Consider the following 12,372-nt stretch of genomic DNA (forward strand, 5'->3'; position numbering starts at 1 on the left):
GATGTTCTCCTTCTTCTTTTATGATGTGACTTTTCCTTTTTCTTATTCCTTGTCTTTTTATGAAGATATCTATTTTAAACGGCATGGTTTGGTTTGTCAGACTATCAACAAAAAAATTAATATATTAACAAAAATTCTTATAAAGAAGATTGTTTACAAAGAAGGAGATTGTTTAAGTTCATAACAGTATCTTTTATACTCTTGTTTGTGTGATTATACTTTTTAATTTTGGTTCGTTTTGGGTTTTATTTATTTATTTGTAGTGATTTCTGTTCGTCTTGCGTTTGAATTATTACATAAGTTTCTTTTGCGTGTCTTAGGTTTTTAGAATTTCCGCATTTTTTTTTTGTGCAAGCGTGTAATAGGGGCTTTGCGGAGGGGTGATTGCTCCTCTTGTTGCTGAAAACTTCTTTTTTGTTCTCTGTAACATAAACGACTGAATTCTTTTGCTTATTAAATAAAAAAAAACAAGTTTTTTTAAACTGAAAATAATGGGCGACATTAAAAACTAAAGCGAACCGAAATTATTCCGTATTCATAATGGGCTGTCCCCTCCTCAACGCCCCACCTTTACGGTAAAGTTTTTTATTGTTTTAAAAAGTAGAGTTCTGAGAAAGAGGCAATCTTTAGCGTATAGAGCGGGGCGTTTAGGAGGGGACAGTCCCTCTCATATACAGATTAATTTATGTTCGTTTTAAGTTTTAATGTCACTGCTTACTTTCAGTTAAAAAAACTTGTTTTTTTTTTAATTTCTGAAGGATTTTTAAATAATGCGTTTTGATTTCGACCCAACGTACATGAATAATTAAAACAGAAATTGAATATTAATTTTAATTATTTAGCTAAATGGCCTTTTCAAAGTTTTGATTGGACGATTTTGAGAAAAAAGTTGCGGTAGAGGAGGCCTAGGTGCCCTCCAATTTTTTCAGATACTTAACAAGGCCACTGGCACTTTTAATTTTATTTACGAACGTTTTTATTAGTGATAGTCGCTAGTAACTTACAAATTAACTTACGTGACGAACTTCTATATTCGTATATTTTTATTACTTATATAAGGGGGTTCGTCCCCTCGTCAATACCTCGTTCTTTACGCTAAAGTTTGAATTTTGTTCGAATCCCTTAAGAATGACCCCTGAATCACAAAGGCCGTTTAATTAGAATAAATAGCTCTTTTGAAAGTACTAAAAATACTTTAGTGTAAAGAGCGATGTATTGAGGAGGGAACGAACCCCCTCATATACGTAATAATTTATGTACGTTTTAAGTTTTAATATTGCTCATTACTTTAATGTAAAAACGTGTTTTTTTACTCTATTTCTCGTTTTTTTCAAATAACGCTGGAAAATCCAGTACCCCCTTCATAGAAATTATCCTCCCTCATAATTAATTCGTCCATGGAAAGATCCTCTCACGCAACCCCCTCTCCACCACCAGAAAAAAATCCCCCTGAAAACGTCAGTATACTTCCCAATAACCAGTACTATGTGTAAACAGTGGGCAAAGTTCATAACACACAGCACTCCCCCTGGGATTGTAGGGGATTAAGTCGTCCTCAAAGACATAGTTATTATATGTTTTGACTATACTGAACAGAATGGCTATCTCAAAATTTTTGTCAGGTGACTTTGAGAAAAATGAGAGTTGGAGGGGGCCTAGCTGCCTTCCAATTTTTTGGTAACTCAAAAAGGGCCCTAGAACTTTTAATCTCCGTTAAAATGAGACCTCTGGTGACATTCTAGGACCACTGTGTCGATACGATCATTTCTGGAAATTAAAAAACAAATAAACACGCATCCGTGATCTCTCTTTTGGCAAAAAACAAAACAAAATTACACATTTTTGCAGATAGGAGCTTGAAACCACTACTGTATGGTTTTTTGATACGCTGAATTTGATGGTGTAATTTTCATTAAGATTATATGACATTTAGGGGGGTGTTTCTCCCTTTTTTTGATAAATAAGGCCAATTTTTGCAGACTCGTAACTCTTGAATAGTAATATCAAACTTGATGCAACTTGTATATTTCAAATCAGCGTAAAATTTCGATTCTTTTGATGTGTATATTGGTGTCAAAATTCCATTTTTTAGAGTTACGAATGCTATTGAGCCTGGTCGCTCTTTACAGTTCGCTACCACGAACTGTTTGATCGGCCAAAACCTAGAGGGGTGGGTCTGGGAGCATCAAGAGTACAGCCAAAAAACTTTTAAAGGGATAAATGCTACCAGTAGCTTTGCTTTTACTGACCTTTGAATTTTCATTCCCCTCTCCCATGCAATTATTCATGGGGTAACTCTTTATAAGCAAATAACCTTGTCCGAAAAGCTTTTCATAAGAAAAATTGGAAATAATAGACCTATAATTCATTTTTGATATTTCAGATCATCCTCCCCCTCCCCTCTCCTCGCTTAATAAGTACACAAAGGTCAAAAAGCTTTTCATTTGCATATTTAAGACTAATTCACAGGTCGACAAAATGTAATTTTTTCTTTTTTTTAGAACAAATAGTGTTTTTAGTTGCATTCATGCGACCAATATTATGTCAGATGTTGTTTTTTGTAGGGGGGAGGGGGGGCTCAAACATGGTAGCTCTCTTTCCTCTGTTTACGTACCTGAAACTGGCAGTTTTCGTTTTTCTTTTATAATGGCATTAAATATATAAAACGAAATGTTTGATTAAATCAGAGATCAAAATTAACACTTGAAACGAATAGAAGTTATCCTTCATATAAGGGTGGATTCCACCTAACATTTAACTTAAGTTTTATTTGTGTTTTTCAGATGTCGTTTTTGAATAAAACAAATATAGCCAGTTGTAAATCGCATGTGCTTTATTTACCAATTGCCTTTCGAAGGAGTCGAATTGAAAATTTTACTGTTTTAATTAAATGCGTGTTGATACACTTTTTTTTACTGTGAAAAAAAAAAAAAACATTCATGTCCGTTTGTCTTGGTGTTAAGCATGTTTTTTCAAAGGGTGGCGAGTAAAAGTCATATTTTTGAAATTGAGGTTTTGAAAGCAGGAAGTAAATTTTTCGAGTTTACATATCTTTAAATATTTGTAGCTACGAATTTATAAATTATAAGCTAATAATCATATTTATAAATGAGTATTTATAAATCTTAGATATCTAAATCTGTATATATATATATATATATATATATATATATATATATATATATATATATATATATATATATATATATATATATATAAAGTAGAAATTTTTGAATAGTCATAAAAAGTTTAGTCTTTCGGTACATATGTTGCTATAAAATTTCCCGTTTTTTAGAGTTTTGCTACTATTCCGGGGTCAATTTTTTACTCTTAGTTATTTGTCACACTGTCTGATATACCATTTTTATATTGTTTATTATTACGTAATTTTATACTTGTCTTCAATACTTCGTACTATACATGAGGTATTATCGATAGAAAATACAATCTTTTTTTTATCTTTCTTCTTCTACTTCGTTGGTCTTTCTGTCAGTTGAACTTCACTCAATCACATTATGTTTTTAAGATGTATAAAAGAAAGCAAGATATTGAAAAGCAACTGCATGAGGAAAGGAAAAGAAATGAAACGCTGGAAGTGGAAAAGGAGCACCTTCGTGGAGAACAATTACGTCTTGAAAAAGAACTTGAAGTATTTAAAGAGGAAATACGTAAATTCGAACAAGAAAATTTGGAATTAAAAAGAGAGGCTGAAAGAAAATATGAACAGGAAAAGAAACTACTACAGGAGAAATGGTGCTTAATCAATGCTAAAGAATTGATTAAGCGTCAAAAACAGTTTGAGGATGCACAGAAACTTCTAGAAAAAGAGAGGGCTGAAAAAGTGGAGGAATTAGTAAAACAGCTAGAGGAGGTAATTCCTACTTTGTTATTATCAAAATTCCATTGAACTACATTTGTAGAAATTTTTCTAGAGGGGGGGGGGTAAATATTAAGAAATAAGGTTTAGCCTAAGCAACATCAATTTTTAACATTGTACAATTTAATAGATCGTAAGTGTTCTATATCTACTAGGAATGGTGCATTTATTACCCACAAAGGGATAGAGGGCAACTAAGCAATGTATCTGAATTATAAGTACTATGTTATAGTCTATTTTTTCACTTTTAACATAGGTTTATTAAAATAATCAAACTTAACCCAAATTTATGGAAAGTATATCAACATTTACAATTACTGTTGTTCCAATCGATTAGAAGCTTGAAAACAACGTAAATCTTAATGAGTAAATTCCTTTTAAAATGTTTTTCCTGTTCTTTCTCAAGACCTGTATTATTAACACTGATTATTCAAGACAGAGTTTGACGGAGAGACAAACCGTTGGCTCTTCGGCATGTAGGTTGGGTCTCTTTTTCAAAGTTTTTCCTGTTTTTTCTCAAAACGTGTATTATCAAGACTGATTTATTCAAGATAGAGTTTGACGGTAAGACTAAGTTCGGCTCTTCGGTATGTGGGTGGGGTCTCTTTGGATATAAAGTCGGGGCAACAACTTCTTGTTTTCAGGTCGCAAGAAATTTAGAGATATCTAACACCGAGATGTCAGTTATTAGTTTGGTTAAAAGAACCAGCAAAGTAATGCAGATCATATAAAAGTTCCCCTGTTTGTACAGGGATATAGTAGGGTCAGTATTTGCCAAAATCCTTACGCCAAAAACGGAAGTCAATAGTATATATGGAAGAAAATGGGAGTTACATTTCTCTCACCTTATTACTTCCACACCGCAACACCCCACTGAACCACAATTTAAAACTTGAGGAACACATATTTCTTCTAGAAAGTACCGATGGCTGCCTTACCCTGTATGCAGGGAAAGAAAATAAAACTGAATTTTTTTTTTTAATGTTTTCAGTTTTATAACTTAAATAAATGAAAAATGCTTGAGATTTTAATGAGTAATTGATTTGTATTTTTTTTTTAGTAAAGTGCAAATTATGTTCTGGCCTTGAGAAGACATAAGGGTTGTGAGCCATACTAATGTTACTTCCTGCTTGTTTTGGGGCTGACTCGGTTATTTATTATAATTTCTTTTTGTTTTGGGTTTTATTTGTTTATTGAGGCTGATCTGTGGAATGTCTACGCTTGATAGATAATTTGATTTTATTTTAGCTCATTTTTGGTTTAATGCAATTCTTTACTTTTTTTTTGAAAAATGTATTTTGTGAAAAAAGTTTTTTTAATTAATTTCCGTTTTAAACACATAGGCTAGTGTCTTCTGGCTAGTTCAAAATCTGCCACAACTTACCCTGAAAGGTCTAACTTGTGCCGTTATTGTGATATTCCTTTGTCACCCTTTTGACGATCTACATGATCATAGTTTGTTTTTATTTAGTTTAGCAACTTGAATATCCGCCTAAATATTCCTTGAAAGCTGCACCTTAATATCCTTAGCTTGTGTATTAGCAATAGTTTTAGTAGTAGTTGCAGCATTAGTATCATTATGCAAATATCCTCCTTCAACACTCGATGAAAGTTTCAACTTAATACCATTAACCGATCCTGAAGCATTGCTTATTCGTCGTCTTGACAACCTATGTGGGCGTAATATATTTCGATATTTTTCAATACAGTTTCAATATTGCCCAAAATTCTCACCTCAGTACTCTTAGCTTTAGTAGCAGTAGTACCAGCACCAGTAGTTATAGCAGTAGCAGTAGAATTTGTGGTAGAGGTATCAGCTTTAGTACCAGTAGTAGTAGAAGGGGTAACAACAATAATAGTAGTCATAGTAGTTGTAGGAGTAGAAGCAGTAGTATTATGAGTCAGATATTGTCTGTTGGTTTGTTCAACATCCCCCACAAAACGCCTTTTAAAATTAATTTCACACACAAAAATTTTTCTAAGATATTGCTGATATGCTCTTCTAGATTCCCTATATACGAATGACGTGCTGTGACTCAGTTTACCTTCCGCCTATAATTGCACCTGCAGACCCTTAGGTCTAGTTGTAACAGTAGTCACGTCAATAGTATTTTACTCAACTTTTAGCCATTGCTATGACATCGTCGATATGTCCCTTTGATAACCTCTATATTCACATACATGTACTTCGTAAAATTTTCATCTTAATTCTCTTAGCCTTACAAGTAGTCTCAACAGAAGAAGTAGTTGGAACAATAGTAATAGTAGTAATAGAACTAGTAAATGTAGCAGGAGTAGTAGTAGTGTGCACATATTGCCTCTTGGTCAATTGCTCTTCCCCTTTAAGAATTCTCTGAGAATTCCAACTTACTACACAGATCAATTCTTAAGATCCGCTCTCTTGACAATCTATATCCACATAGTGTCTTTTGTGAGTTCGAATTTGCCATCAATATACTCTCGAAGTTTACCTCCATAGACTTAGCTTTAATAGTATTGGTATTACAGTAGTTGCTGTGGTAAAGGGAGAAGTAGTTGCTGTTGTGTTAGTTGTAGTAGTAACAGTAGTAGCAGCAGCATTAATAGCGGTAGCAGCATGTATATCTTGCCTTTTGGTCAGTTGAACATCTCTTTCATGATGCCCTGGAAGTTTTACCTTGATAACAGGTAAGCCGCTCCCAAAATATTGTTGAGGTGTACTTTTGAAACCCGTTTTACATCCTTTCCATCTTAGTTGCTGCAATTGAAGTTGTAGTTTAGTAGCAGTAGTAGGGTTAGTAAAAATAGTAGTGGTTGTAGTGTTAGTATTGACAAGCATATATTACCTTTTTGTCAATTGATCTTCCCCTTTAAGTATTCTCTGAAAGCTCCAACTTAATACCCAATTCCATGCTTGAAATACTGCCTTTTGACAATCTGCATGCAAGAAGTGTGTTTTAATTTAGTTCAAATTCCCCCTCAATATTCTATTAAATTTTCACCTTCATACTACTACTACTACTAGTTATAACTCACTGTAGCACCAAGCCGCCTGATACCAACACCACTACGCACGCTCCTCCTCTAACCTAATCTATTCAAGGCCTCCCTCTTCACACCCTCCCAGGAAGTTCCCATTTCCTTTAAATCTTTGTTTATGACATCCTCCCAACCCAGACAAGAACGACCTGCTTTCCGTGTAGCCCCAGATGGTTGGCCAAAAAGGACAATCTTCGGTAATCTGTCATCCTTCATCCGCAGAACGTGGCCTAGCCATCTCAACCTTTCTTTCATTATAGCCCTAGAAAGCGGGATTGAACCACATTTTTCGTACAACCTACTGTTTGAAATGAGGTCAGTCAGCCGGGTACCAAGAACAATCTGTAGGCAATTTCTCTTGAAAACAACTAGTAAATTTTCATCTGCTTTTCGGAGCTTCCATGCTTCAGAGTCATATTTGACCACTGTCATCACTATAGGTTCCAATATTCTAATTTTGGTTTGCAGACTTATCTTTATATTCTTCCAAACTTTTTTTAACTGTGAAAAACACCCTGAGCCTTAGCTATTCTACTTATAACAGTTTCACTGCTCCCACCGTCTTTACTAATAATACTACCAAGGTAAGTGAAGCTGCCATCCTGATCAATCTTTTAGTTACCCAACGTCACCTTTTCATCTTCACTTATTCCTAGCCTTAGTGACTTACTCTTCTTCACATTAATTTTCAAGCCTATTTTAGCACCCTGAACTCGCAAAACCTCTAAAAATTCATTCATTTTGCTCACACTTTCATCTAATATGCTTAAATCATCAGCATAATCTTAAGTCCAGGAGCGTTTTTCCTCCCCATTTTCACCTTCATAATTGTAGCATTAATTGTACTAGTATCAAAGTAGTAGTGGTATTAGTAGGAACAGTAGTAGCAGTAATAGTGTATTATTATTAGTAGTAGTAGCAGGTGCATTTTGCCTTTTGGTCAACTGAACATTCAATTCATGATACCCCCAAAGTTTCCTCTTGATACGATAAGCAGTTCCGATAATGTTACTGATACGCCTGTATCAGCAATCGGTATGCACATATTATTTTTTTTTTATTTAGTTCAACTTTCCCTTCAACGTTTCTTCTGATGTTTATTTCAATATCTACAACCTCAGTAGTACTTGCTATAGAAGTAGTAGCTTTAGTTATAGCAGTGGTAGTAGTAGATGCGGTATCAGTAGGAGCAGCGGTAGCTGTAGTAGTGGTAGCCTGTAAATATTGCCGTTTCGGTCAACAGATAATCTCTCTTATCATTTCCTGAAAGTCCCAAGGTAATAAATACTCCGTCATTCCTGGGTTACCCCCTTTGACAACCCATATACACATAACACTTTTTGATATAATTCAACGCTCCCCTTTACATACTCTGAAAGACACAGCTTAATGCCTACCTTTTTTCAATAACATATACTATATGTAAACAATGAACCAATTGCCTAACCTACAGCCCTTGCCCTGAGGTCTTCAGAGAAAGGAGGGCTGGTTGCTCTCAAATCACTTTTGGCTCTTCAAAAGGGCACTATAACTTCCAATTTTAAATCAAACGACCCCCCTCTGAAGTTTATATAACCACTTATTCTATAAAAGCCTTACATGCCCCCAGGGCGTACCTGACAGTCCTTGCCCCAGGGCTCTGGGGACTTGTATCATAATTGGAGGTGTTGTTATTTTTTTTTTACTATTTCGAACAAAATGGCTATCTCACAATTTCAATCAGATGTATTTGGTATAAGGAGGTGTAAATGGGAGGGCTAGTTGCCCTCCATCCCTATTGACTCTTAAAAGGGAACTAGAACTTCCGATTTTCAACCAAATGAGCCACCTCTAAAGTCTATACAACTATCCCTTTCCTAAAAACTTTAAATACCCCCGGGGCATAGCTTACAACCTTTGGCCCCAGGCTTTGATTGTTCGTATCAACCCCAAAGCCTTGTTATGCGATCTTTAGATTAAATTTGGAATAAAATGCTGTCTCAAAATTTCTATTAGGTAAATACGACGTTGGAGGGACGGTAGCTGCCCTCTGGTGACTTTGACTCTTACAAAGGACACTAGAACTTCTGATTTATTATCCAATGAGCCCTTTCCGAAGTTTATACGACTATCTTTTCTATAATAAACTTTATATGCCCCCAGGGCATAACTTACAACACTTGCAGTGAGGGCTAGGGGGGCGTCATCCTTAAAGACATAATTTCCATATCTTTCAACTACGCTGAACAAAATGGCTATCGGAAAATTTTTGATTGGACGTGTTTGTGGAAATGATAGGCGGGGGGGGGGAGGCTATTTGTCCTCCAATCACTTTTAATTATTAAAAAGAGCGCTAGCCCTCTCAATTTCCCATCAAATAAGTCCCTTTCGAAGTTTATACGACCAATTCTTCTATACGCAGTGCCCTGGTCTCAACAAACTAAAAAAAAAAAAAATAAAATAAAAATAATGCGTTGTGCTAACATTGTTCTTCACTTAGGTGGCTCTATTGCGCTGCCTATGATATTGTCAAACTGTCAAATATGACTAATTACTCTAACCAGTAACTATATATATATATATATATATATATATATATATATATATATATATATATATATATATATATATATATATATATATATATATATATAATTACATCTAATATTACCAAAATAACTGAATAAAAAGATATGTATATTATATCATATATATATATATATATATATATATATATATATATATATATATATATATATATATATATATATATATATATATATATATATATATATATATATATATATATATATATATATATATATATATATATATATATATATATATATATATATATATATACATATATATATATATATATATTAGTGTAAATAAAAATAGTATATAATAATCCAATCTTATAAGCTTGGAAAGAACTGTAGCACGAGAATTTAGAAACAAATACTATGGGAAATTTCCGTAAAGTCAATAAGATTAAGTTCTCGTCTGAACAGCAGCATTGCAGCAAAAACTTCACGGTAGTATTTATGTGAACGCCGTTAAATCTGTTCTTAGGTAATCTGAATAATTTTTAATCTAACTGCTGTGATATTTCCTATATTTCCAACCTTGCCTTGCATTCAATAGCACTTAATTAAAATAATAAACAACATTTTATTATGTTTGACGTTCAATAAGGAATTGCAATCATTGAATTTCCAATTTTTAAGCCAAGATCAGTTGTCTATATTAAGCAGTTCGTGGTAAGTTTGTGGTAAGTAAGGAGTGACGCGGCTCTGTTGTAGCAAAAACTCTTAAAAACAGAATTTTGATAACAATAGATACATCAAATGAATCAAATTTGATTCTGATTCAAGATATATAAAGTTGTTTAAGTTTAATGTTACCTTTAAAAAATTCCGAACCAGATAAAATTTGCCTAATTTTGAAAAAGAGAAAAACACCCCCTAAACGTCAAGCGACGTTAAATGAAAATCATTCCATCAGATTCAGCATATCAGAAATTGCTATTGTAGTGGTGTCAAGCTGTTATATACTAAAATACAGAATTTTGTATTTTGATGCTTTTTTTTCTCACGGGTGTATGAATCAAACCAGAGATACTAGAAGGTCGGATGGGGCTCATTTGATTGGAAATCAAAGGTTCTAATACCCTTTTTGATTGACCAAAAATATTGGATGGAACGACACCCTCTCCCACGCCTCTTTTTCCCAGGGTCGTCCAATCAAAATTTTGAGATAGCCACTTGTTCACCATAGTTGAAAGATCTAATAACAGAAAGGTCTGTAAGTCAAGAAACTTACCCATTGTTTACATATAGGATTTGCTATTGGGAAGTATAATCATTTTTTTTTTTTGGGGGGGGGGTAATTTTTACTTGGGGGATTTTCCACGGTGATAATTTTATGTGGGGTGGGAATTTTCAGGGATTGAGCTAAAGTTTGACTCTTTGTCACAACTCTACTTTTCAAAACGATAAAAACCCTTAGCGTAAAGAGCGAGGTGTTGAGGAGGGGACAAACCCTTTCATATACGGCATAATTTTTGTTCGTTTTAAGTTTTAATGTCGCTCCTTACTTGCAGTTAAAAAACATGTTTTTTTATTTCATTTCTGAACGTTATTGAATTAACGCATGTTTTGATTTTGGCTCACCGCACATGACTAATTAAAACGAAATTTGCATATTAATTATTATTTTTTGCTAAATGGCCTTGTTATAGTTTTGATCGGACGATTTTGATAAAAAAAAGGGGGAGGGGGAGAAGGCCTAGTTGCCCTCCAATTTTTAGTTACTTACAAATGCAACTAGATTTTTTTTTTTACGAATGTTTTTGTTAGTAATAAACATACGTGCCTTACGAATTAACTTACGTACCGAACTTCTATATTTGTGTATTTTCATTAAGTATATGAAGGAATTGCCCCCTCGTCAATACCTCGCTCTTTACACTAAAGTTTAAATTTTACCCAAATCTTTAAGAATGACCCCTGAATCACAAATGCTGTAGAATTACTTTCTCCTAAAGAGTAAGGTATTGTGAAGGAGACGAACTCTCTTATTTACGTAATATTTTATGTTCGTTTAAAGTTTGAATGCTGCTCATTACTTCCAGTTGACAAAACTTTTTTGTTTATTTTCTCATTGTTTTTCTTTAAATAATTCTAGAAAATCCTGTGCCCCCTTCATGGAAATTCTCTTCCCTCATGATAAATTCCTCCATAGAAAGATCTTCCCACTTAACAAGCTCCCCTTGACCCCCCCCCCCCCAACACGGAAATGTCTCCCTGAAAACGTCTGTACACTTCATAACAACCATTACTATGTGTAAACAATGGTCAAAGTTTGTAACTTGCAGCCCCTCCTCTGGGGACTCTGCGGGATTAAGTCGTCCCCAAAGACATAGTTATAAGGTTTTCGACTAAGCTGAACCAAATGGCTATCTCAAAATTTTGACCCCGTGACTTTAGGGAAAAAGTGTGCGTGGGAGGGGGGACTAGGTACCCTACAATTTTTGGTTGCTTAAAAAGGACACTAAAACTTTAAATTTCCGTTAGAATGAGCCCTCTTGCGACATTCTAGGACCAGTGGGTCGATACGATTACCCCTGAAAAAAAACAAAAAAAAAACAACAACAAACAAACAAACAAATAAACAAGCATCCGTGATCTGTATTTTGGCAAAAAAATACAAAAATTCCACATTTTTGTAGATAGGAGCTTGAAACTTCTACAGTAGGATTATCTGATACGCTGAATCTGATAGTGTGATTTTCGTTAAGATTCTATGACTCTTAGGGGAAGTTTTCACCTATTTTCGAAAATAAGGCAAATTTTATCAGGCTCGTTACTTTTGATGGGTAGCTGATCCCTAACAATAGTCAACTTGCCCAAGACACTTTACTTTTCTCTTTCCCTGTTAAATAAAAATGTTGACTATGTAATATGTAACATAACACCTCTTGAGTTACAATAGAC

At 34.1% G+C, this 12,372-nt stretch overlaps 1 protein-coding gene across 2 annotated transcripts in view; it reads left to right on the forward strand.

Moving 5' to 3' along the window:
- LOC136042266 (eukaryotic translation initiation factor 4 gamma 1-like) overlaps nt 1–12,372 on the forward strand; it is a 59,526-nt gene that overhangs the window by 21,818 nt on the left and 25,336 nt on the right. For both annotated transcript variants that reach the window (XM_065727217.1, XM_065727218.1), the window contains exon 3: nt 3,527–3,871. In XM_065727217.1, the coding sequence (XP_065583289.1) occupies nt 3,527–3,871 (345 nt within the window). The remainder of the gene's footprint in view (nt 1–3,526; nt 3,872–12,372) is intronic.

Source organism: Artemia franciscana, unplaced genomic scaffold (assembly GCF_032884065.1).
Source record: "Artemia franciscana unplaced genomic scaffold, ASM3288406v1 PGA_scaffold_97, whole genome shotgun sequence".
In the NCBI taxonomy this organism is placed as follows: Eukaryota; Metazoa; Arthropoda; class Branchiopoda; order Anostraca; family Artemiidae; genus Artemia; species Artemia franciscana.